The sequence below is a fragment of the Lutjanus erythropterus genome, chromosome 16 (assembly GCF_056507025.1).
Source record: "Lutjanus erythropterus isolate fLutEry1 chromosome 16, fLutEry1.hap2, whole genome shotgun sequence".
Lineage (NCBI taxonomy): Eukaryota > Metazoa > Chordata > Actinopteri > Lutjaniformes > Lutjanidae > Lutjanus > Lutjanus erythropterus.
In genome coordinates this window covers 23,635,932-23,663,472 of record NC_139332.1, presented here as the reverse complement: position 1 = coordinate 23,663,472, position 27,541 = coordinate 23,635,932, and the positions used below count along the sequence as shown (strand labels likewise).

At 37.6% G+C, this 27,541-nt stretch overlaps 2 protein-coding genes across 2 annotated transcripts; both read right to left on the bottom strand.

Annotated features, from left to right (window-relative positions):
• Window positions 1–5,970: 5,970 nt before the first annotated feature.
• On the bottom strand, window positions 5,971–8,856 carry LOC146313117 (uncharacterized). Its single transcript, XM_084739038.1, has 3 exons — window positions 8,696–8,856; window positions 7,211–7,321; window positions 5,971–6,581 (listed from the first exon to the last, which is right to left on the bottom strand). The coding sequence occupies exons 1-3, from the start codon at window positions 8,745–8,747 to the stop codon at window positions 6,343–6,345; spliced, it is 402 nt and encodes a 133-aa protein (XP_084595164.1). The 5' UTR covers window positions 8,748–8,856; the 3' UTR covers window positions 5,971–6,342.
• A 2,739-nt stretch (window positions 8,857–11,595) lies between these two features.
• Window positions 11,596–27,064, bottom strand: LOC146313116 (sperm acrosome membrane-associated protein 4-like). The gene is made up of 3 exons (XM_084739039.1): window positions 26,900–27,064; window positions 14,257–14,367; window positions 11,596–12,024 (listed from the first exon to the last, which is right to left on the bottom strand). Exons 1-3 carry the CDS (start codon window positions 26,949–26,951, stop codon window positions 11,792–11,794), a joined length of 396 nt encoding a protein of 131 aa, XP_084595165.1. The 5' UTR covers window positions 26,952–27,064; the 3' UTR covers window positions 11,596–11,791.
• Between the last annotated feature and the right edge of the window lie 477 nt (window positions 27,065–27,541).

Sequence of the window (27,541 nt, the reverse complement as noted above, 5' to 3'; positions counted from 1 at the left end):
TTCTGCTTATAAGACCGTCCAATAAGATGAGATTTTCAATTTTGAAAATACATGTGATCCAAGTATAGTACTGTGCAAAAGTTTTAAGTTAAGTAAGAAAGCTTTCAAAAATCTAAAATGTAACTGTTAATTTACAAGATGCAAAGTGAGCCATCAGAAGAAAAATCTAAATCAAATCAATATTTGGTGTGACCACCCTTTTCCTTCAAAACAGCATCAGTTCTTCTAGGTACACTTGCACAGAGTTTTTGAAGGAACTCAGTAGGTAGATTGTTCCAAACATCTTGGAGAACTAACCACAGATCTTCTGTGGATGTAGGCCGCCTCAGATCCTTCTGTTTCTTCATGTTATCCCAGACAGAGGTGACAATGTTGAGATCAGGGCTCTGTGGGGGTCATACCATCACTTCCAGGACTCCTTGTTCTTCTTTACACTGAAGATGGTTCCTAATGACAAATTTTGACTCATCAGTCCAGAGCACCTGCTGCCATTTTTCTGCACCCCAGTTCCTCTGTTTTCATGCATAGTTGAGTCGCTTGGCCTCGTCTCCACGTCAGAGGTATGGCTTTTTGGCCGCAATTCTTACATGAAGACCACTGATAGCCAGACTTCTCTGGACAGTAGATGGGTGTACCTGGGTCCCACTGGTTTCTGCTAGTTCTGAGCTGATGACACTGCTGGACATCTTTTGATTTGGAAGGGAAGTAAGCATAATGTGTCTGTCATCTGCTACAGTAAGTTTCCTTACTTACTTTCCGACCTCTGCATCTACGGTCCTCAACGTCGCCTGTTTCTTTGTGCTTCTTCAAAAGAGCTTGAACAGCACATCTTGAATGCCCAGTCTGCTTTGAAATCTTTGCCTGGGAAAGACCTTGCTCATGCAGTATAACCACCTTGTGTCTTGTCGCTGTGCTCAGTCTTGTCATGGTGTCTGACCTTTGACATGAAACTGTCTTCTACAGCCTCACCTTGTTAGCAGAGTTTGGCTGTTCCTGACCCACTTTTAAGCCTCCTACACAGCTGTTTCTGTTTCAGTTAATGACTGTGTGTCAGTCTACATATGAAATTGATGATCATTAGCACCTGTTTGGTATAATCGGCTAATCATACACCTGACTATGACCCTGACTTTGTTGCAAGTGTACCTAGAATAATTGATGCTGTTTTGAAGGCAAAGGGTGGTCAAACCAAATATTGATTGATTTAGATTTTTCTTCTGTTCACTTTGCATTTTGTAAATTGACAAGCGTCCAAAATGGACAGTAAAGTGGCTTTTTGGAATGACTGCGGCATCATCTTTGTGACGAACAAAGAGAAAAAACCCTGTCGGCAGTAGTTTTCTTAGTTTGGCCAGTGTATGTGTTCATTTTGAAAAGATTTGTATTTTTTGTCTGCGCCTGTCAGTGGTTCATCATGTAGGCATAATAGGCAGGCAGAATATTATGTTAATTCCATTACAGGAGAGACTTGATGTTCTCTGCAATTAAGCGGAAAAATATGTTCATAAATCTGTATCTGAGTTTGAGAATAGCGGAATATTGGAAACATGCAGCCCTAATTTTTAGACTTAAGTTCCTGATGAATGATAGTTTATGATGTCCTACAATATCTTCAAATTTAATAATCTTCTTGTTGCCACTTTGCTTGATTACATTTGGTGAACAAAGCATCTGACAGAGTATTCACTGCACACTGGGAATTTAAAACTCCACTGAAAACCTAATTATTTAAATTCCCTCAGGTTTAGACATCGATTTCTTTGGTGTGAGTTGCTGAATTTTAGAGATGTCGATCACAGAGATGTCTTCCTTCTCTCTCCACAAACCAGTGTCTGTTTCCAAAAATCATGGCGCGGTTACTCACAAGAATTCACAGACCTCGTTGTGAACAGCTTCACGAAGGAACTATTTTCCTTCTATGACAAGGTCCCTCTTCTCGCTTCTCTTGACTTGAGACCAATTTTAGAGTAATTCTGATATTTTATACACTAAATATTTCAGCAGTTTCATGTAGGAACTGTCTGTTCCTGCACTGCTCTACTGCACTACACCTAAACTGCTCACAAAGAAAGAGACGTTTCTGGATTTTTCAAAGGTTCTCTACAGCTGATATCTCCAAAACTTTGCAACTCTTACTAGCATTACAGTACAGAGGAAAAATCTGTATTTTTGATTTTGTGGTGATCTGTCCCTTTGAAGATTAGACCTTTATTCCATTGCAAAACCCAGCTGGCTTATTCAGAGAGTAAAAAAGGCCAAAAGAAATAAAATTTCAATGCATTTTTGGTCTCTGTGGTCATGAATCAACCTCAAAGGAGGAAGAGTTGTTACTGAGTTACAGGGCGTGTTTCTAATCATGCGAAAATGATTAATTAGTCATTAGGCTGTTCAACATACTGGCAACTGCACTGAAACATCTGTTCTCCGTTCCATTGCAATTTACAGGAGTATCGCCAAGGCAGGACCCCAAGATCTTGATATCACAGGTGTTACAGCGGAGGGTCTCGACTGTGGGAGAGGAGACGACAGGAGAACAGGAAATTGTAAAGAAGAATGCTTTTTGGATCTTAGAGTATCAATCCGTCATAATATAACAAAGGGAAAAACATTGAATCAATATCCACAAATATCTGACTCCATTTAGTCCCACCTTTATCAAACAAGCACCTGCTGTAATCACAAAGTACACAATAAGAGGCTCTTAATAACCTCTCAAGGTGAACACTGGCCGCAGTCAAAACGTAATTCAATCCAGGATGTGACTTTGAAGCAATTTATACTAAATGGCACACCTATTCTTCAGCCATACAGATAGTTTTGAGATATCTGATGTGGTTTGTGACGCTCAAAGCGTTAAAAAAAATTACATTTAACAGCAACTTGTGTTTCCAGACAAACAATAAAGACAGTTGACGGTGTGTTTGGTCAAAAACTGGGCAAATAAAACCAAAACTATTTGCTAAAAATCACTTAGAATATGTCAGAAAATATGTTGGTTTTTTTTTTACCCTTTAAATCTATGTGGCTCAAATACAGGTGTGTCATTTCCAACAGCATGCTTCAAATTTATATATTCTCCATGGTGTCGTGTTTTTGATAACAAAAACACATTGCATAACCAGTAAAATTTTAATTTAATTAAGTAAGTAACAGCACATCCATATTCTAACATCACATAATCTGCAAAAAGCTCTTGCATTACATAGTTATGGGCTCGAATAAGGACCGATGAGATTTTTGAGGTTGTGAAATGATGTTCAGAAATAATTTTAAAGTATCTAAATGATAAATAGTGTGTGGAAAACAGTTAAGGTACAAGAAAACGCAGTCAGTTACAAAATACAGTTAGTTACCAGTTGAGGTTACGCAGTGTTTTATGTAATTTTTCATGCAGCGATTTGTCTCAGTTTTACAAACAATCACAGGCTTTGAAATAATTTCTGAACGTGAATTCACACGCATAAAATCTTATTGATCCTTATTTGAGCCCATACACAGAGTGACCCCTCGTTCAGGTAAAAACCTCCTACCTGCAACAAACAGCGTCAATAATGCTGCACAGCTCCACAGAAATTTGCTCATCGTGATCTTCTTAGATAGGCCTGCAGGTGAAAACACCACGACTGTTGGTTTTTTAAGATCTGACGGTTTCAGAAGCTGCGGGATGAAGTTTTGAGAGCAATGACTCATGGTCCACATCTTTATATAGGGAGGCCTCTATCAGTAATACGCACAACAACAGTGATAAGAAAGTTTGTAAGGGGTGAGGCATTCCTGTGACACGAATTGAAACTATTTCAGCACAATGCTTAATAACAAAAAGTGGTTCCCAACCCTTTTTGTCTCATCCACCGCAAAAATATCAGATGACCTCAAATAGACTACAGCTCATCAGCACCACTCATCATGTTTTAAATGTGTTCATGTTAATGGATTTTAACTCATTAATTATATGAAACTGGATATTGTTGTCCTACAAATAATCAATGTTTAGGTTGCTTTGATCAAGTTCACATTCATGCTGAGTGACAGAAGCTGCACATTTCAACTTTTTTCCAGATTTATTTAGTTATACTATTGACTATTTCAACAGGTAGGGCCTATTTATTACCTTTACAGTAGCTCCTCTTACTTTTCAACGGTTGACCCAACTTTTATCTAACAATTTCAACAACTTATCTATTTAAGCTCAATTTGTGAGTTTATCCATTGCCGTTGGCAAAAAATGTCTCCTCCAATACATATCTATTTGTATTGTACTGTTTTTATTCATTACTTTTATCTTACTATTCCAACTGTTTATCCATCAGGTCTACTTTTAGTGAACCATTTCAGACTATTAATCCATTACTTTCAGCTAACATTCAGCTAACTAACTGTCTATCGGCACGCCTACTTTCAGCTAACTATTTCAACTGTTAATCCATTGCTTTTGGCTTACTATCATTTATCCAGTACATTAACTATTTCAGCAATTCATCAATTATAAGCTATTTTTTGGTTAATATTTCAAGGGGTTATCTGTTGCTTTTAGCTAACATTTTTCAGCTGTTTATCCATTAGACCTAAGTTTAGTTAACTATCTCATCTGTTTTTAGCTCATTATTTCTACTGCTTATCCATTGGACTTACTTTTTTTGTCTACCCATTTCATCAATTGCTTTTAGCCAATCATCTCAACAGTTTACAGATGGATTTCTGAGCAATGCCGCTGGTGGTGCTCAAACAAGGGGAGTAGAAAACAAACCAAAATGGCTGACACTGAGTTATGGGTAGATGGACATAAAAAAGTTGTTTTTTATGCCTTCAACTGTACAAATCACAGTTGGTGACAAATGCTCATTATCTAAAGAGAGAAACACCCTGGTTAGCTCAGCATGCATAATTAGCTTAGCATCTGTCAGAGCCCTGGATTTATAATGTAGGCCTGTAGGGTGGTGGCAAGTTTGGCACAGAATCTGGTGAATGGTCTTTTCACTGTCGGATAAGACCACTCACACTGCTAATGTGTGTTATTATTTGATTTACTGTGCAAACATTCAGTAGAGTCTGCGATCAGCGCTTTGGTGATAAGTCTAATATGGGTTTGGAGTTCAGTACAGGACTCACTGACAGTTCACAGAGATGCAAAGAGGTGTGCTAATCATTGGTTATGAGTGAGGTTTTGCATGTTTACATGTAGTCATTTAATTTGAGTTTCTGCACGACTGACACATCTGGCATACATGGCTAAGATGTCTGGTATTTTTTAGGAAACAGCAGGATTTTCATTCATGCTAATGGTGTGAATATAATACCCATAATGAGTGTCTGTGCAGCAGCCGAACATCAGGAATAGCTGCATGCTATTACTTTTTTATGTTAACAAAATCTCCATGTTTTTAATCCATGCAGCTGGTTGATATTTACACTCACACTTCACTAACTGAAGAGCTATCTTTGTATAGCCTGGGCTAGTATTATCTTCCATTAAAATGCTAGTTTGTCAGAGCTGACAGACTAAGGCAGTTGTGTGGTAAAACTGTAGCACACAAAATGACCTTTAAACAGCATTTTATTGCAAGGTGTGAAAAAAATAAGCTCCCCTGCTGCACACGCTTCCTAAATTGTGGGAAACCTGTCAATTCAAACATTTGGCAAATTATTTTAACTGTTAAGCCATTCTTTTAGCTGACTAAATCAACCCTTTTACTTTTAGCGAACTATATTAAACTTTTAGTTATGTATAGTGAACGATTTTAACTATGTCAACCATTTACAGGGTAGAGCGACTTCCCCCAGGTTGGGAATCACTGGAGCAGAATATTGCTGGAGTTACAAAAGTAATATTGTGTGCTGTATGATGGTAAAATATGTGTGAACATGAGTGTGAATGGTCTGTGTGTGTTAGGCTACAAGGATAAGCAGGTGCAACTCATGAATGTATTGATGCATGATGTTAAAAGAAGAGCAAGTAGCACAGGCAATAAATGTTTTTCAGTGATTTTCTTTATTTTCACATCAATGTTTTGTCCAGTAAGACACAAAGTAGTCAAAAAGATAAATAAAATTTGCTTAAAAAAAATAAACTAAGCAAGGCAACAGCCTGGAAGATTTACGAGCTCAATGTTTCCCTGAAACATCCCATTGATCGACTTCCATGATAGTTGTGGTTTTTCTTTAGCTTGTCATTATAAACCTGAACCCTGACATGACAAGACGAGAGTTATGGAAAATAAAGAGTGACACAGCATATGAGTGTATAAATAATCATATTTATAAACTCATAAGGTCCAAGTGGTTTATTTTGGAGAGTGCTTTTGACCCGGCTGCTGCTGTTTTTATGATTTTGCATCAGGCAGATTACAGCATGCTACTCCACATGGAGGCCAGGACGGCTGCACCGATGGCGGCGGCGAAGGTCATCTTGGTGGATGGGGCGCCGCTGACCTGGACTGGGTTGCACTTGTCTGTCGAGCAGCAGTCGATTTTGGTTTCGTAAGTGACACCGATCAACGTCGCATTGGTGGTCGCGTTGCAGCCGGACGGCTCACGGCAGCCCTGAGTGTTGAAGCCCACGCTGCTGGAAATGGACGGGAATGCTGAGGAGAAATTGTTGTGTTAGAAAGCGGAAAGTAATCAAATACAGGTACTTGCTCTTAATCTGAGTTTTTCTATGTCATTACTGCGTTAATTTTTACTCCACTGCATGAATATTTTGCACTTTTTACAACAGCTGCTTTTTAAATACACTTTTCTTATTTTGCAGATTGAGCTTCCTTTTCTTCTTCATTGATTCAGAAGAATTAAAATGCCCAAAACTGGAAATAAAAAGTTATTGCTTGACAATGAAACTTCAAATTTGTACTTTTATTTCAGTGACTTTACTTATGAACTAGCAGGCAGGCCTTGCAGGAGTATTTTTCCACTGTGACACAGCCAGACCATTGTTAGTTGAATAAAATTATGATTATATAGGACTTTATATAATATATTCACAAAACATATATTAAGGATTCCCTCCACTGATTCAGTATGAAGATGAAGAAAGTAAATATATGGTTGGGTTTGGATACTGGTTTGGCGGCCTGCGAACGTTGGGTGTGTGTGTGTGACTGGGTGTCACAGTATTTGTGAGAGACTTTTATTAAATCATACCTGTGCTGTGTTATGTTATGTAATGTCTGAAGGGAGAAGGTGTGAGCTTTTAGGTTATTAGGAGGTGACTTACATGCTTTTCCAGTAAAGCAGACACTGGTGTTGGTTGAGCAGGTCACCTCTGTGTTGCTAAGGCAGAAGCCCGCCAGACCGTAGCTGCACTGGTTGCAGGTCAGGGAGTCCACTGAAACACACAAACGGAAGCACAAAAGTTAAAATCAAAAAGATTTTCCACAGCAGTCATCAAATGTTTGTGTGGTCGAAGTACAGAAAATTTTGCTCAAAACAGGTTGATCCATTCACGGTAATACACACATATCTACGGCTGAAATTATTTTACTTGCCTTAATTCAATTCAGTCTTTCATATTCTCAATATCAACATGAACATTTTGTATGCAAATATTTGTAGACCTCTCTAAAACTTTAATAATTACCCATAATGTACTTTACTATTATGGCAACAATCGAATTTGTGTTGTTGTTTTGAAATTAAACCCTGTTGAACTACTGATACTGGCAGTGATGTATGTTTATTTTCATAACAATTTCCCTCGAGATTAAATAAAGTTCCATATCGTATCGTATCGTATCGTATGTATTGAATCATATAATTTCTTTATCTTATCTAATCTTTCCAGAGCAGCTAACATTGTTTAGTGGTATTTGTGACCCACCACACTCTGCGCTGCGCCGTGGTGCAAGTGAAAGCCGTCCAACCCCGCCCCAGCTTTAATAAACCGTGAAACTCTAGATGTTGTATCAGAAAGCCATCATGCCAGTTTCTTCACTGATACTGTATGATTTGAATGTTCATTATCAGGGAAAATATCAGGTGTGAAAAGATGCTACCTTAAGTAGATTTTGTCAGTTGTGATGCTCAAGTATTGATGAGTGATTAAGTAAAAGTGTCTTTCTGGAAACAATCTGGATGATCAAAAATAATAATAATAATTTTTTGCTTTGAAATATTTTTACAGTGAAGTTGGTGGATTATCTCGAGTAACAGCTGAGTTTTTCCAATATATTGGTTCACCTTTTTCAGAGGTACAAACAAAATTCAAGTCACCTCCACTGTCCACGTGAAACTGCCTGCAGGGCGAGATACCACCAGGCGCAAGTAACAACATAGTCTTTTAAATATATGATTTGGGTGAACTGACTCTTTAAAAATCCTTCTCAGACCTGAAATTTGTAACATCATTAATCTTAAAAAATACATCTGTTGAAATCTTGTACATTTGTTAGAAAGGAACATTTGCTAAAATACAAATCAGTGTAAATGAACTGGATTCTGATTTGTGCATAAAAAGCTGAATTTACCTGATATTTGTCTTCTTAGCTTATATATTAATATATACAGTATATTAAAGCTCATAATGAATATAGAAAAGTTGAAAAGAGTTTTTCCCACCTTTTTAGTGTGAGATTGTATATGACCACATATGCACTTTTTTTCAACAAAGTCCCAATTTTAAAATATCTTAATCAGGAAGGCTTGCTTTTTATGTCAATATGTGTCTTTCAATCAATAACTGATAACCCTGATTTAATCTTACCCAGCATGAGAGATGCAATGGCTGCAATGATTCCAAATACGATCTTTCCCATCGCGTTGTGTCGGTTTGCCTCTTGGTTTCGGCTCAAATGCAAAAAAATTCCTTCCACCCAAGTGATCGGATGCCGTGTGTAGTAAGAACTGATGAGCTTGTTTGGTGAGGTCAGATTTATATAGTGAGACAGGTGATGGGAGGGGACAAAAAGAGGTTCTTTCCAGGCCTTTTGTCTTCATCTTTGCCCTGGGGCCACGGAAGAACCACTGAGGGTGAAGGAATGTCAAGGATGATAGACAGGGAGTGACTGCAGTGAGCTGTACAAACTGACCCTGCCTCTCAAGTTGGAGAATATGTCAGAAATTACAAATTAAATCATAAATGCAATGGGCTCTTAGTGTTTTTTTGTTTTTTGTTTTTTGTTTTGTATTATTCCCATCAAATTATTCACATAAACTTAGTGGAAATGTAATGTATTTTTTGTATTGTCCTCATTATTTTGCCCAAAAATTGTCAGAAAAAAAGTGAAAAATGTGTATTATAGTTTGCGGAACACATGGAACATATTCATATTGACTGTTTTATTCGACCGACAGCGAAAAACCCAGAAGTATTCAGTTTACTATCATATATGGTACATAAAAGCATCATATCTTCCCTTTAGCTCGAGAGAGTAATTAAATTATTAGTTTCTGACAATCAACCATCCATCAATCGACCAGTTGTTTCACCTCTAAGTGAATTATTGTTGAACTGTGGAAAGTCAAAAGAGCCAAAGAGTCTACTGTAACTAACTGGCTGAAATGAACAATCATTTTCATAATTGATTTTCTCAATTAAGTGAATTTTTTTTGTTGTTGTTGTTGTTTGGTCTGAAAATGGTGAAAACTGTCGATCAGTGTTTCCCAGAGCCCAAGATGATGTCCTCAAATGTCTTGTTTCATCCACAATATCAAAGATATTCAGTCAAGTGTCATAGAAGATTAAAGAAACCAGAAAATATTCACATTTGAGGGGCTGAAATCTGAGAATTTGGGCATTTCTTCTTCAAAGATGATTAATTGATTATCAACATAATTGGTAATTATTAATTGACCATTAAATCTATTAATTTTTTCAGCTTTACTTTATTACATCCCTCTACTGAATAAAAAATAAGGAGAAAATAGGAAGAAATGACAAAGAAAAGAAGCAAATCCTTACATTTACAAAGCTGGAACCATCAAATGTTGACATTTTTAGTTTGAAAAATGAAAAAATTGAAAAAGATCAGTCGCTTATACAAATATTTGGCAACTAATATTCTTTTGATTGATTAATCGACTCATTGCAGCTGTACTTCAAAACACACAACTGTCTGATATCTTTTACATCATTAAATCCTCCAGATCACACTCAACTCAAGACTTCAATTGATGGATCATTTATAAAAACATCCAACTTTGATTCTATTTTACTTTAGATTTCTGTTTGTTAGTAAACAACTTTCCACAGGATTAACCTGCAATTTCCTCAAACACCAAAAAGTTTGGCGCAAACCAAAACCTGAATTCAGGACAGTGTCTTCAGCAGTTTCTGCTGTGGAGCAGTGAAACCTGAAGGACAAGTCGGTCCTGCAGAAACGAGCTGAGAGACATTTAGACGAGAGGAGGGAATCAAATCACACCAGGAACACCACACAGAGGGAGGAGGAGGAGGACATTTTCTTCCCCGTTTGGACATTTATTGCATTCTTCAAATTGTCTACACAACCAATTTTCCACAAACATTCAGATACATTTCTTTTTGGGAAAATAATGCCAAAAGTGTCAGTTTCAGGAATGTTTAACCTCTTCTTCTAATGATCTGCGTTGAATCAATTGGACCCGACAAATTTCAAATTGCAACACGATCAATTTAATCATGTTCTCCCCATATACAGTAATTATATACACATTCAGAACTAGCAACAGCTCTCACCCCACAGTTTATGAGTAATGTGCAGTGTGGATTTGACACAAATATCAAAAAATAAAACAGGTTAAACTCAATATTGATAAAGGTATTTGTGTCAAAAAAAAAAAAAAAAAAAGGGAAAAACCAGCAAGACAAAAACATTTCACAGACAGTGCCAGACATAAGCCAAGAGACAATTTACATTATATGAGCTACATGCTAATAAAATGAACACAACGCAAATGGCAATAAATGAAATGTTCATAGAAGCACTGAAATATATATTTTTGGCATCTGAATAGTTGGTCAAAGGCAATAAATTAAAGGGTACAACATTTAAGAAATATGTTTATTGCCCTTCTTGCAGAGAGTTGGTTTGAGAAGAATAAAACCACCACCGACATGGAGCCAGGAGACAGTTAGCTTAGCATAAAGACTGGAAACAGGGGTGAAACAGCCAGCCTGGTTCTGTCCTACGATTAAAAAATGTGCTTACTTGTTTTTCAGCTGTACGGATTAAATAAGCACGCTTTAGAGGTTCTCGTAGACATTGTTTTTAATCTTTGGACAGAGCCAGGCTAGCCGTTTCCCCCATGTTTCCAGATGTTATGTTAAGCTAAACTAAGCTAAGCTGACCGTCCGCTGGCTGTAGCATCAGATTTAACGGACAGAAATGAGTGGTATTGATCTTCTAATCTAACTCCTGGCACAAAAAAACAAATAAGCCTATTTCCAAAATGTTGGACTATTCCTTTAAGCTGTGAAGCCGCTAATTAAGCTAATTTAGACACACAACGAAATGCCTAACGTGATTCATTCAGCTATTCACACCCACAGCCCTCAATAAACTTCATACAGCTCATTTATGTGGAGAAAGTTAATTGCAGGGCACTTTAAACATGTAATTGACTCTTAAACCATCTTTGATGTCAGTGTTATGCATTAAAGTTTCTGTCAATTAACATTTTTTAAATCAGGACTGGAACAGGTGACCAATTAATCTAAAAATACAATAAGAAAAGGTGGGATTCAAATTTTAACTGATAAACACTTGTGTGAAATCAAAAAGTGCAATACACCTGAAGGATAGTAAACACAAGACCCATGTGTGTGTGTGTTTTATGTGTGTGTGCACTTTATGTAGTGAATCATCCGCCGTGTTTCCTGTCAAACCAGGGCATTGGCCACAAACAGAGCGGTGATGGTGGCGAGGGCCAGGCCCAGGCCGGAGGTCCCGGGCAGGCCGGGCGCGGCGTTACACAGGTCGGAATCGCAGCACGTCTTGGTCATGGAGTAGACGGTGGTGGAGTTGGAGCTGCTGGAGGGGAAGTTCACCTCTTTGGTCTGGTTGCACTCAGCCACCGCTAGACAGCCCTTCATCTTGATATCCAAGACGCCAGCTGCGGAACGACAACAAACACACACAATCTCAGTCAGTCGGTCCATTGTTCATTGTGTTTGAGTGAAATGGTTGGATGGAGCTGCAGAGTGAGAGGTATGTACCGATACATCGCATGTTGCTGTTGTGTGAAAAACATGTTGCTCAAGTTTGGGGTTTTCAAGGTTTTAAAGCTGCAGTAGGCAATATTGTTTCATTATAATACTGGTCAAAATAACTAATTTTGACAAATGCATGCCGCTATTTAATTTACTTTGGGGGAAAAAAAAAACAAACTGGTCCAATCCCATGACAGAGTAAAAAAAAAAAATCCCTGTCCTGTCCAAATCCTGGAAGAATGACTCCCATCAATCCACACTCAACACACGCTATGTATAAATAATGACTTTTTGTTATTATGATTCCCGTTATCACCCACTGTTGACTTTTTTTCATGTCCCGACCCAGTGAAAAAACTGTGAAATCCCTGGAATCCCATGTCCTGCAGGATTCCCGAAAAAATGTCAACCTTTAGTCTGACTCAAACAACCAATCAGTGTTAGGATAATGCAGTTTTGTTTTGGATTGGACTTCACAACTCAAGCTTATTCCATATAGAAATAAAGGAAGGAAGGCCGGTTTGGAGCTGTAGGACAAACACACTGAAGAGAATAAAGAATATTTGGCCTGTGGCAAATTCACATCAGCCTTTTGACCTTTTGGACAGATGGTTTTCATGCTGCAGTTAAACACATTCACTGTGCATTAGCCTCCCAAATCTTAAAATCCATGTTGAAAATGGACCGTCAAGATATGAGTGTTTTTGTGTCGATGGCTACTTAAACTGTGAGACTGAAGAGAGAGATTGAACCAGCATGTGGGTACTTGAGTTTATCTATAGTGAGTGAAGACAGACATCATCGATCATGATCAACATTTCAAAACACTTCTATGTACTTATTTTAAAAAGGTGAGAGACAGATCAGCGATCTGCGACACCCGATAAACAAACATAGAGGTGAGTGTCTGGGCTTTTTTCCACATTAATCACACCCCTCAGGAGGAACAGTGACATTCTATGTGCGTTAACACACCTATAGAAATCCTAATGGAGGGAATTTACAGAGCGTTTAAGAGGACGCGCTAAAAATAAATTCTTTACGTTTTTGTGCGCACAGAAACTACCTTGGGGAAATGAGCATGGTTCCTGTGTCACATGAGGTCCCCTTAGGGACGTCATAGGAATTTGGTTGGAAGACTTAATATGTCCACCACACATACACATTAAATATAAACAACTTCATACGAAAGTATTTACAGTAGGCCTTGTGTTGGAGATTGAGTGAAAGGATTCTCACATTTTCTGTTCATGTATAATACATGTTTAACCTTATTGCTTTCAAGCAAATTTCAACTGTTTTATTAGTTTTGTCAAGCTATTTCAGTTGCTTACCTTCTTTAGCATCTATTTTAACAGTTCTTTCACAACTTTCAGCTAATTATTTCAACTGTTTTTCACTACTTTTAGTTTACTATTCAAACCATTCAAATACTTTTAGTTAACCGTTTCAACCGTTTGATTCAAGATTCAATAATTCATTAACAAATACACATCTACATTCGACTACTTTTACCTAACTTTCAGCTGTTTAAATACTTTAAGCTAACTATTTTAACCATTTGATTACTATTAGCTAACTGTTTCAACTGTTGTTTGGTTATGTTTAGCCAACTATTTCAACAGTTTGTCGATTACTTTCAGCTAACTATTTGAACTAACTAGTTTTTATGCATATGATGAGGTTGTTTTTTGGCTTTAAATGGTTAAACAGTTGATAGTTAACTGTGTGATTTTATTATAGAGATGCAGTAGTTTTTGTACTTTAATCACAAAATTTTAATCTAAACCAGGAATCAGAACTGTATCACCATAAATGCAATCACTATTTTCGGCGTGCTGGTGTCCCACAGCGTACAGCTGTCGCCCTTTTAATTTTTTTTGCCCCTGCCCCTGCTGCCCAGAGTCTAAAAGTACCCCTGGTTGGAAATCATTGGCTTAAATTACCTGGTTGACTGACCAGTTGAACAAAGTAACTGTTCCAGCAATAATAAAAGTCCTTGCCTCAACCATCTGATAAAAAATGCTTTCACAAGTGCCAAGGTTTGAGAAGGAAGCAGATGATGTGATGAGTGTTGATGACAATTCTCCAGAAGCATGTTGCACAGTGAGATTTTTAGCTTCTGAGCTCCTTACCTGCTGTCCCAACGCCACTGTAGCAATGTTCGTCACTTCCACATGTGGTTTTGGTGGTTATGCACAGGTCTCCCAGGCCAATCGCGCATTTGTAGCACTGCAGAGCCTGACCTGGAATCAGCAGAGAGTTGGAGGGGATGGAAGGAGGGAGATGGTTAGTTAGCCTGAGTAGGTTTGCAACAGGCTGTAATTAGGAGGTTGAAATTTAGGCTGTTAAATACGTCTGTACTCAAGTAAACATCTTTTCATGTTTGTCTGAAATTAAGGCCTTTGCTGAGAACTGAGACTGCTTCAGTGTTTACCATCCCCTCAGAAGATGCAGCTTGGCATTTAAAAAGGTCTTACATGGTTAAATATGATGACAAAAAGTCAGTTACCAGGAATAAAACAGATGGGTGACCTTTAACCTGTAGCACCTACGTCGGTCTTGCTGAGGTTTTTCCCAATTTTTCCACCCATTAGTTTGTTTTTCTGTTGATTAATCAACTAATCATTACAGTATGGCAAAAAGAAACACAAAACAATAAAAATGTTTCACACGCACAAAAAAAGCAAAGTGCAAAGTTTGTTCCACCAACAAAAGCTTATTTTTTGTGAAAGTTTTCTTTACAGAAATCAGTTGTCTAAGGATATATGTTCTGTATGATGCATGTACAGAAACATGTAAAAGCCTCAGACAAATTGCTGCATGACCCTTGAGTCAGTGAACCAGTTCCTCTGAAAACTGTGATTAGTTTCCAGACATAAAAATGACTGCAGACGATTACTCTGTGTAGAGCCTGTAAATTCTAACCATTAGTTTGTATAATGGGAACTCTGAAGTCGGTTTATGGTCAAGGTATGTTGACAAAAGCTCTCCTTACAGATAACACGTCTAAAAAGGTGGTCATCAACTCAAGATGTTTGTTGACTCTGGATTTTCCAATGCAGCTGAGGGTAAACTCACACACACACACACACACTGCATTGTAGTCATGTAAAATTCAGAGCAGCAGCATGTAATAAATGTGCAGCACATCAGGAAATACAAAATGAGTTCGAGCAGGAAGTAAAGTTCAATAAATAAATCAATCACAGCTGTTAAATAAACAGTCAAAAATCTATAATGTCTTTTATGGCTCTGGATGTGCTTTAGCTATTCTGAAAAATCAAGATTATCTCTGCTTGGGACACAAAAGTTTAATTGAAATGATCTGTATCCCAAATCCATAGCTTAGCTATATGCTAAGTGTATACAGTATGCACCGCATAGCTTAGTGTGTACAAAATGCACAGTATGTCCTAATGTTTTTGCAGTAAATATACAAGAAATCACTATACTTTTCCATCTGTACCTACAAGAAATGAGTGCTGGTTAACTATCTCACTAGTAAAATGCAAGCTAAGAAAGCTAGCAAATCTTAATAAATCATTGAGTATTTAGTATTTAGTATATTTAGTTACATTAAGCATTAAGTGGCTGATTTCCTTCTCTGTTTTGCAGCAGGGGTAGTTTATAAATACAAGGAGGTTACACTGCTGAGAGTTCAACTGTCTGCACACGAGCCAAAGAAATTTGTCAGTGTCAGTGCATTTTTTTTTTTGGTTACTTTGGGCATTGTGCACCTGGAACACTTTGAGGTGCAAATTACAGCTGGGAAATTCCAGCCTCCGACTTTGACGGGAGATATGAGTAGCTCTCTATTTCCTTTGTGCACTGGACACACTCGAAACAGTCTGACCACACTAGAGACTCCGTACCTGGTTAACATCACTAGTCTGGAATTGGGACAGCTCTACAGTCTGAATTTGATGCCTGCAACATGTTTCCAAAAAAGTTAGAACAGAACAAAAGACTAGGAAAGTTGTGAAATGCTCAAAACACACCTGTTTGGAACAGCAACAACAACACATTTTAGATATCACTGACATTGCGTCACTCAGGCTAAAGAGGAAAAGGACCATCCAAAAAAGAAAAATATAGGGAAAAGACTCTGTTCCTCTTTTACACTGGGGCTGACTTCAAAAGCTATGGCATCATGGGTAACAGTCACATCTGTGTTAATGCTGAAAGGCACATACAGGTTTTGGAGCAACATGCTGCCATCCAGACAATGTCTTTTTTTCAGGGACCTCCGAGTTTATTTCAGCAAGACGATGCCGACAGCGTGGCTCTGTAGTAAAAAAGTGTCTGTCCTAGACTGTCCTATCTGCACTCCAGACCTGTCCACCATGGAAAATGTGTGGTGCCTTAGGAAGCACAAAATTTGACAATAGAGGCACCTGAGGTGGCATATCAAGCAAGAGTGACAAAGAATTTCACTTTCAAATCTTCAACAATTAGTGCCCGAGTTCCCTAAATGCTTACTGAGTGTTAGAAGGAAAGATGAAAAAGAAAAGATGTGATGAGTTTTTGCAAATCATTGCATTCTGGTTTTATTTACACCTTTGTGTCCCACCTTTGTACAGGATTGGGGTTGTCTACTGAGGACAAAAAGTCATGATAGTCAGGCCTCTGCTGCTTTGACTCGGTGTCTTTTTTTTCACAGATCCCTGAATGTTACAGATACAATAATGAATCACATTTAAAAATCATAAGCTTAGAGAGTTTCAAGCATTGTAAAACTGCTTGGAAAATACCTGGAATGGAAGAACATATACTGAATATAGTACATGAGCAAAATGTAAATAAAACAAGCCCAGTGGGTGCTGCAGCTTGAGAAGGTTACTGGAGATAAGCTGGCTGATACTGGAAATGCTAATTTAACAGCGTTATAATCGACTGGTGAGGCCTCAGCGACGTCACGCTGAAGCTCAGTCAGCTGAGGTGAGAATCTAAATCATTTTCTCTCAAGAAAACTGGAGCACTTGCCAGCTTTATTTCTTACTGCTGACAAGTCGTAATGACACCTGGTATCTGTTTACAAGCCCGCCATTATTCTGAGAAGTGTGTGACTAAGGAGCAGTGTGACTGGGAGGGCAGATTCTCAGCGAGTGGAGTGGACCATTGTGAGGAACCTGTCGCTCCAGTTTCAAAGTCAGCAATCCATGACCGGAGCCGCAGAAAGAACACACTGACTGAAGTCAATATACAAAAACAATGTGTCTCGAAGGTTACCTTTTGTTCTTGTTTGTTTGATCAAGATTCACTTTGTAATTTATTTTTTTAAAAAGTCAGTATAGCTCGTCTCACGTTACTGGGCTTGTTGTAGGTGATGTAGCACTAAAGTGGGTTAGTTACTGTGTGTAATGTAGCTTTAAAATCTGTTTCCTCTGTGTAAAGTCCATACTTTGTGATGATTTTTTGATGATTTTGCCTCCTGAAGCTGAACAACAAACTAATTTTAAGATTGCATTAAAGCCCATATCCATCTGTTTTTACAGTTAAAAAAATCTAATTAATACAATATTACCCCGTTGTGCATGATAAGCCAGGAGGGAATACTCTAATCTAGTATGTCTTTTATTTCTAATCCAAAAAAAAAAAGGTCACAAGGTGAATTAAGGGGTGATTACTGGGACACAAGGGGATTTCCCCAGAGAAAAAAAACTGCATTATCCTTATTTTTCTGACTTCAATTATTTGCTTTCTTTTTTTTCCAGGCCACTAAAATTAATCAAATGAAATACTCTGAGCAGGGAAAATGACTTCCATCTCAGAAATGCACCCTGTGATGAGCAGTCACAAGTTGAGAATGGTTCATACCAAGCCAAAAAAAAGAAAAAAAAGGCTGGGAACCCTTGGTTTGACCTATTTAGGCCTCTAAAATAAGTCAAATGAAACAGTATGAGAATCTTAAAAAAATCACTCTCTGGTTCAATATTTATGCTTTGCCAAGAAAGACAACATGAATTTATTTCCCTTCTTCCTCCATCTTTGCTTTTTAACTATTAAACATATCATAATATTACACAGCAAGAAGAGAATTTAATTGTGAATAGCAACTAGAGCTGACATGAAAAAATGTCCAAATTGTCTGATTTCAGCTTCTTAATTGTGAATATTTTTTTTCATTTCTTTAGTCCTCTATGACAGTAAACTGAATATCTTTGTGCTGTGGACAGAACAAGACATTAGAGGACATCATCTTCAGCTTTAGGAAACAGTGATCAACGTTTTTCACCAATGATCCACTTGATTAATCATGAATGAAAAGGTTACACTGACACTAATACTGAAAGCCAGCTACTCTGGCCAGTTATATAAAAAATAGAAAGTGTAATAATCTGACTAATGGCGTGTTCTATTGCTTCAGACTTCTTTCAAAGATAATGAATAATCTTAGAGGTAAGTGTGAGACAAGAATCATGTCAGCAAACAAATAGTCACACATCTAAACTACATTTATAAAAACTAACATGTAACACAATTACTCAAGCAGAGAGATGGCTTATTAAATATTTAGTATATGACATAGAGATAGCATGTTTTTTCTAAGGATTTACTGTACTGCTGTATTGTTCAGATGTTTGCTGATCTGACTCATCAACCAGTCAACATTTTTTCCAACTTGAGTTGCTCCGGTATTTAATTACGCATTGCAATGTGAGGCAATACTGTCCGTTACATCATACTCAAACATCACATGCGCTGAAATCTTTGGTTACACTTAACTTTTGTCACTTTTTTCAATATGAACATATCAACAAAATGGGGCAGAATTGGGTGAACACAACCAAAAATCACTTAAAATCCAGCACAAGACTCGGAAAATGTTTAAAATGAATAAACTATGTCGGAGATGCATACATGTTGCAACGTAAAAGACATGTAATCCTGTGGGACGGTCTGATTTCTATCACAATCTGGTGGGATAATGCGAACACACCCACGCCTTTGTACATCAACAGCCCACACCCTGTCACGCGGGTTTCGGTTACACCTGAGTTCAAACAGAGCTGACAATTTAGAGACTTTTGGCAACCCTCACGTCCTCTCTTATTGCTCCTACTGAGAGTCTTTACACGCATTAAGAATATACTCTGATGCTACTAGATAAAACAAAGATTTCTTCATTTGGGAACAAAAATGTCAGTCTATGTGGCAATAAATGTCAAAAAACACGCCCATAGTTTTTTTTTTTTGCAACACTGTGTACTAAATAGCAATGTCAGCACACAATTCTTAAGGTACATTATAGGGAAATCAAAGTGTCATGTGACCTCTGTGCTGCCACACCTAGCAACTCTTCATCACTCTGTAATGCTGCCTGACACGTTACACACGTCACCTTTTCTTTTTCCTGCTGCTCGTCTGAGAGGGATCTGCAATCCAGTCAGACCTGATCCCGCCCGCTACCGAGTCTTCCCTTCCATATAATGCAAAGCGCGCACACATTTACGCAGACAAGTCTGTGTTGCTTAAGACGTCTGTCAGCAAAACAGCACGAAAGAAACTTCCCGTCGAGGTGAGGGGAGGTGAAGTCACATGGGAGCAGTAAAGCTAATCATGTTTAATTACAGCAGCGTGTTTGTTCGCTGCAGCAGAAATGTCTCAACATTTAATTGGTCGTGTCTTCTTCGCCTCCCTTGATTGCAACAGATTCTCTCCACAGCAGCATATTTCCATAGAAAGACAGAAGTGTATCTATAGGAGCGTTTAATCTCTTTTGACATGACAAGAGCAGAAGAGATCGGCATGTGCGATATAGCTTCAGGTTTAATTAAGGGTGACGGGTGAGTGGAGGTAAGATATTTATCACCGTCAATGCACTTCCTTCTGGTACTTCACGTCAAGTAAAAAAAAAAAAAAAATGTTAAAAATGCTTCTCTCATCACTTTAAAACTCATGTGTAGCAGGTTTACATCACTTCCCCTCACTTTACCATCAACACCCCTAAGAAAAGTACACACCTGAACCAAAGCAGCCTCTGCCTTGCAATGACAACTCGCCGGAAGTCCTGAAAAAATGTCTTAAAACAAACCAAACGTAACCAGCAAGTTAAGTCCTTAAGTAGCAATGCAACAGTGTAGAAACACTGTTTTGTTCTAGTTTGAGTTCAGTGACTGCCTCTCTCATTACTTGCCAGACTCCATTCATACATTGCTCAATTTAACCATCATAAACAAACAATCTGCCTTAATTTTAACTCTAGTTAATGTGAAAGAGGCAAACAAAAACAGTTGTTCTGACCTGGAGTGGAAATTTTAGAGAAGGACATGCTGGCTGTAGCTTTGAGCCATTATTTCAACTTAGCATTTTTCCTCAATCTCTGATGATATCGTGATCATTTTATGAAGTAGGTCAGTAAATATATTACATATCTCTCCTTTAAACTACGCACTTAAGCATGTTTTTGAGTTGTAAGCTGAATTATATTCCTGTACTGTGATGAAACGCATAAATGCTGCTGCTGATATTGAGATTTCTTAACAAAGTTATAAAATTTAACATTTCATGGGTTGAAGATGGCTCAACACCTCATCTAGAGTTTTATAATTGTTCTGAACAAAATTCTGACTGAGTCACCTGTGTGGAATTTATCTACGTCATGAAATTCTTAGATAGATTCATTTAAAAAAAAAAAAAAAAAAAAAGGTTAACACCCTCTGGTCAAAGGCGGGTGACCCTCCTCACTGAATAACTCCTACCTGCCTCACACTTCCACCCGACCAACCCCAAACCACTCCTCAGCCGCTCCACACCCCGAGCTCACTTACGCATTTTTCAAAGTTATGTAGTGGGTGGAGTTCTCACATGAAGGCTCTCAGGCTCAGGTGAAGTTACACCTACCTACCCACCTATCTATCTATCTAGTAGTCAGTATTTTAATATTATTTTGGGTTGTTCAGTCTATTTTAATTCACACAACTGTCACATATTCTTAATCTGTTAAGTGATAAGCAACTACAGTTGTAAAATAAATAAAGGGGAGTAAAAAGTTGAAGTATAAAGTATCAGAAAATGTGATGTAAATACAAACAGCTCAGAAATGTTCCTCGGTACTTGAGCAAAGTCAACTGTTTTTCAAAGGCAGAGAGCATAGAAACTAAAGTTGGACAGAGATTTCAGGGTAACAGAAAGATTTGTTGCACTGCTAAATCAATTATATTATTGAAAAACAATATTTTTATCAATCATCACTGTGCTTTGTCCTTCACATGCACTGAAGTCTTGCACCGTTTCATTTTAAGATTAATTCACCTCTTGTTTTTACATTTTATCATGTTTTATGGTTTTTAATCAACTACAGTTTTTAAGTTTCATTCCTCTTTTATTACTTATGCCCACCTCTTTATTCATATATTATTGTGTATTTCAGTTGTTTTTATATGTAAAGTACCATTTAATTCAGGTTTTGATATGTACTACACACACACAAAAAAAAAGAAAATGCAGATACTTACTGCCTTTGTCAGGTGTACATATCGTATCTACATTGGAATAACTTCTTGAACTACCTTTTGATTGTTTATTTTGATTGTGTACTTCTCAGGGATTAAATGCATCTGTCTGCCAAAAAACACGAACACATTGTTTACCCGATATGTTATTCTGCATTTGGCTTTCTAGGACTGTCAAGAGTATCTAAAGTCAATGAAATGTACACAACAAAATTAAATTAAGAGGTGTTGCAAATCAAGAATTTCAAGTAATGGTACTAGTTAAGTTACACAATCACTATTCTTCAGTCAAGTGACATTTGAGGATGATAACTGAATACTGCAGAGAGTTATTCTGCACAATACTGAGCAAGAAAAAAGCAAGGAACCTGAGCCTGAGCTCTAAGGTGTGGCACATTACTAATAATCCTCAATGTGCAGAGTCAGCCTTTTACTGCCCTCTACTGCTCTGTCACTGCAACTACAGATCACAGAGCATCAGATCCTCAGTTTCATAACACAAGAACATGCTGAGGAACCCAAAACAAAGCCGGGGGAGAGAAATAATAATAAAGAAAAAAGACTAAAACCCTGTTTGATATAATAACAAGAAACAAATAATAAAACAGAGGAATTACAGCTCTGATGGGGCTGATGGTGTCGTCCTGGGCGTGGTATCTTCACTGTAAACAGCACTTTGGGAGGAGTCAGTACACAAAACTTCCACCTGAGGGCATCCTCACTGCAAAAGGTCTTAAAATAGTTTGCTTTTACTAAAAACAAGTGTTGTTCCTAGTGTCAACATTTGGTCATTAACTCCACCTAGAGTGTATCCATGCTGACCAACAGAAATAGTTGGACGTCACCTCACCAAAACAAGGTCAGGTTTGAACAGATTTGCATTACTGTGACTGTGCCTCGGCTCACTGTAGGGAACAACTGGGAAGAAAAACAAGTCGAAATTAAACCCACAATGTGAGTCATGTGCTGCAGCACCAAACCCACTGTGCACGGAAAGTTGAAACAAAACGCCAGTGCCGTGAGATGAATATGCAAACAAGTTTATGAAAAGCATTATGAAGGTAAATATGCAAAGGACAGCCATCAAAGCTTCCTCTAACTATCTTCCTCACACACTACAACCTCACAAAAGGTGAAGATAAACACACACACACACGGGTGGGTCTGCTGTGGTGTGTAAATATTCTCAGTTTGCACTGGGATGTAAAGTGGATTATGGCACACAACACCGACATCCTTGAGGGATGTGAGCAGCCAGACAGATGGGAGGAGTAGCCTGATGAGAGATCATTTTTGTCTTGTCCTGAATTCATCCTTACAGATTAATAAAAAATCCAACTTAAAACGTGTTTGAGAGAGAAGAACTAAGGGATAAGAAAACTTGATATCACTTTCCATACCATTGTACAGACATCGACGATCACTGTTAAAATAATTTGTTTTAACTTGGAAAAGTTAGCTGCCTTAAAACTTTAAGTTGACTGAATTTGAAAAGACAAGTTGAGGAAATTTTGTTATGATTCAAAACAAATAAACTTGATATTAAGTCAGTTGTACTTGAAAAAAAAAAAACCTGTTCGATGAGCTTAAGATACTAAGTTGAACTGACAAATCTTCAGTCACAATGAAGAAGGAGGGTCTGAGAAGAGTTAAACTTTTACACAATGCATGCTGGGAAGTCGGCAAATATGTTGATCATGTTTCTGTAGAAGCTTAATTTAATGCGTTGATACATTGATTCAACTCATCATTTCAAGTCAAAGGACTTCATGATAGAGGAACAGCATCATTTTTTTTTTTTTTATTTTATTTTAAAAAGTTAGTGTCTGGGCTGCCTTAAATTTTTAAGTTGACTGAATTTGAAAAGAGAAGTTGAGATAATTTTGTAATGACTCAAAGCAATAAACTTTTCTGGTAAAATAAACTTGATATTAAATCAGTCGTACTTGAGAAAACCTGTTCAATAAGCTTAAGATGTTTAGTTCAACTGGCAACTCTTCAGTCACACCGAAGAAAATGAGGGTCTCACAAGAGTTCTGACTCTCACACAGTGCATGCTGGGAAGTCTGCTAATATGCTTATCGTTGTCGTACAAGTTTTGTCTATTCAAGTTAATTAAAGTTAAAGTATAGATCTCCAGATCACTTCAAAACTTCTAAACATGACTTTATCTCGCTTGAAATCTTTTGACTTGGAATGAGAAGCTGAATGACTGTAATTCAATCAGTTCAATACATTATGTTTCTAAAGAGACATGTTTATTTACGTTAAGCTGATTGAAAAAGATTCAATGTATGATTTTGTTCCCCCGGTGGACTTGCCTTTATGAAACATCAATTCTAGTCCTTTTCTGATTTTAAGTGCCGCAGTGAGAAATATTACTGGCTCCAGCTAGAAATACCTTCAGCTGATGACTGGATTGACATAGTTTACAATATTTTTGTTATGGACAGAATAACTTTCTCCATAAAACTGTGCCAGTTTTTTAAAGGGAAAGTTAAATCTTGTATTTTATACCTGCATATAATTTTGCTCGTGTAAATTGTGAGGTTATTATCACTGAGGTAAACTCAAAGCTATTGGTTCTTCTGCATTTTTATTTTACCACTTCTTTATTTATTAATCTCTTTTTATCTGCACACTCAGTTATTATACTTTGTTTCGATTGTAAGCATGGACAGCCAACGCTTCTACATTTTTATCACATTATTTAATTTATTAAACCAAGCAAAAATCAACAGGTTAAAGTAAACATCTATTTTATTATCTTTCTCAGTCAACAGCCTCTCTGGATGTTCTCCTCCCAACTTAAGGAATTTACTGACATCTGGATTACAGAGGTGAGTATTTTTGTCCACTTTTCTGGCAGATGGTTCTTAGGGAAACCTTGCTGTAGTAGCCTGTAACGTGTTGACTGCAAAAACCAATCAGACCTCCATCTGAAATCCTCTGCTTCTCCCCAGAGGACACACACACACACACACACACACACACACACACATCCATCCCTCCTGGTCACTTGTACAGGTAGATGTAAAACCGTTGTATGTAATTATCTGTTGTTTTGTGAATCACTCTTGTGTCACAAACAACTATTTAAGTAGAGAATTAATAGGCCTAAAGGCCACCTTATCACTTGAAAGTACAAAAGCTTAGCCGGGACAAGAGAACGGATCACACTAGGAAGGGTGTGGTTTGAAACGGGAGACAGAAACAACAGCGCTGAGGGGATCCAGGGGACAAAAATGGAGAACAATAGCCTCAAAACACAATAGTAAAAGAACAAATGGCCCTCGGAGTACACCCAGTGTGCAGACCCTGTGTAGATGTGGAATTTGAGATTGGGCAAAGCCTCAATCTGTTACAGGGTGAGGAATTTCTCATGAAATGGCTGGCAGGTTGGGACATGATTCAGTCTTTTAATAACGTCTGGAAAGAAAAAAAAACGAATAAGGACACCTTCGTACCACAAACAGGCTGCCTCACCCCAACCTGTAATAACAGCATTAGAGTAAAGCCTGGGATGTGCACAGAGAGTAAACACAGCAAAACTCTGCAGCTGCTTCTTCTGTGGGAATATCTGTTCTGATCAGTCTGAAGAGGGGAACAGCAATAAATCTGTCCATTTTTTCCTTAATTCATCAATTTAAAATACCCATTATAAATTCCCAGAATCCAAGGTGGTGTCGTCAAATTTCCTTTATCCTAACCAAAAGTCCAAAACTTCAAAATGATCAGTCTATTGTCAAACACGATGAAGAAAAACAGCAAATCCTTAGAACTGATAAACTGAAATCAGAGAATATTTGGCATATTTACCTAAAAGAAAGACTACCGTTATTAAAATAGTTCATTTTGTCATTTGACTAATCATGACAGCTCAGATTGATTCTGGGCTTATTTTTTAGCTAGCCTAGCTGTTTCAACTGTTCGTCCAATACTTTTAGCTAACTGTTTTAATTATTTATTCATTACTTTTAGCTAATCGTTTCAACTGTTCATTCTTTACTTTTAGCTAATCATTTCAATTATTTGTCTATTACTTTTAGCTAACTGTTTCAACTGTTCGTCCAATACTTTTAGTTAACAGTTTTAACTGTCCATCCCATAATTTTAGCTAACTGTTTCAACTGTTCGTCCAATACTTTTAGCTAACTATTTCAACTGTTCATTCTTTACTTTTAGCTAACTATTTCAACTATTTGTCTATTACTTTTAGTTAACTGTTTCAACTGCTTATTCATGATTGTTGGCGAACCAACAAATGTTTATCTAGGCCTATTACTTTTAGCTAACTGTTTCAACTGTTCTCAGTTTTTAGCTAACTGTTCATCAATTACTTTTGGTCAACCATTTCAACATTTTGTATTACTTCTAGCGAACCACAAATCATTTGGGATGACTGATGGCTCTTTCAGAGGACAATGAGAGACACAAAAGTGTTTGGAAACCAAACAGATGATGTCAAAGATCCTCACTGTCCATTATCTCATCTGACAGTCAAATGAGATCACAGTGTTTTATAACCACTGTGTCAAGAACCAGGACATGATAAGATAGATATGACGATAACCAAAACAGATGAATACATTTAATCTGAAAAAACAGTGTCGCCAATTTATGCACAATTCGAGCTAAAGAACAAGTGGTAGAATTTCTATTTACTGGTGCATCACTGGGTAGATAGTGAGATCCAAAGGATGCCCACATCTTGTTCAGGCCCCCGGCCCCTAAAATGATGTGAACACACCACTGGTATGAACACACCCAGTCACAGCCCCAAGCTCTGCACCCTGTAACACTGAGCACACCCTAAACTTAAAAAAAACAAAACATGGTACACACTTTCCAAATCCCACCAAAGAAAGCAAAATATTTGTTTTTACTCTAACAAAACGTGTTTGACAGGGTCTGATCCGTGTTGCCAGGAAAAAAACACGTCAAAGAGAGCCTTTTTCTCCTAAATGAGCTCATGGAAAACACAAATGTTCCATGCAGAAGTAAAATCTAGAAATCTAACATAATCTAACCATCTAAAACTTGGGGGGAAAAAAAGAAATTCCACTTCTTAACTCAGCAATAGTCTATTCCAGACGGTGCTGTGATAATTTTAAGGGAAACCAACCTCAATAAAACGCAGACACACCAAACTTCATGCAGAAAACGTTGATTTTTGTCGAGATTTAAACGCTCTTTCTACAATATAAGCGTCAGTTTTAAATTAATTCTGCTGCAAGGATTAGTTAGACACCGACTGCTTTAAAATGTAAAAAAATAAAAATAAAACGTGCATTTAAAAAATAAATAAGTATTTTCTTACCGATTGCAAAGCAGAATCCGACTGCAAAAATCGAGAGGATAATTCTGTTCATCTTGACGACAGGAATAAGGTTATAAACTCGACTTAGAGGACAAGCTGTCTGCCTGTGAGGACTATGAGACCGTTATACTTCTGATCAAACGACGAAGTTTTTTTTTTTTTCCGCCATCGCAGCATTTATAATCTTCCACCTCCCATCCAAACGTCACCGTTATCCAATCAGAGGAGGTCTGCTGGGACGTCCACCCAGTTTTTTTTTTTTTTTTTTTAAATCCTCAGGCTCTCTCACCTGTGTGATTCCCAGTCACAGGTAGGGGAACAGCAAATCCCAACAGGGAGCTGAAATGTGAGAAAGCTGGGCAACAGGGAGTTTGTGCTTTTAAGTGATTTTTATCGTGATGTCGTTTTAATCTCATGCGACATCGTTCCTATATGGATTTATAGCGTTTTGGTTGTGCTCAAAAGTGACTTAAATGCCCTTTTAAGCCACTTTAAAAGTCATTTTATAAAAGTTAAAGTGCACTTTTGGTATTTGTAGTTTTATCGACTATTTCTATTTTGAGCTACTTTATAGATTTACTACATTTCAGTGGCCTATAGTTTTACTCCCCTATATCCATATGACAGCTAGCATTATTTTTA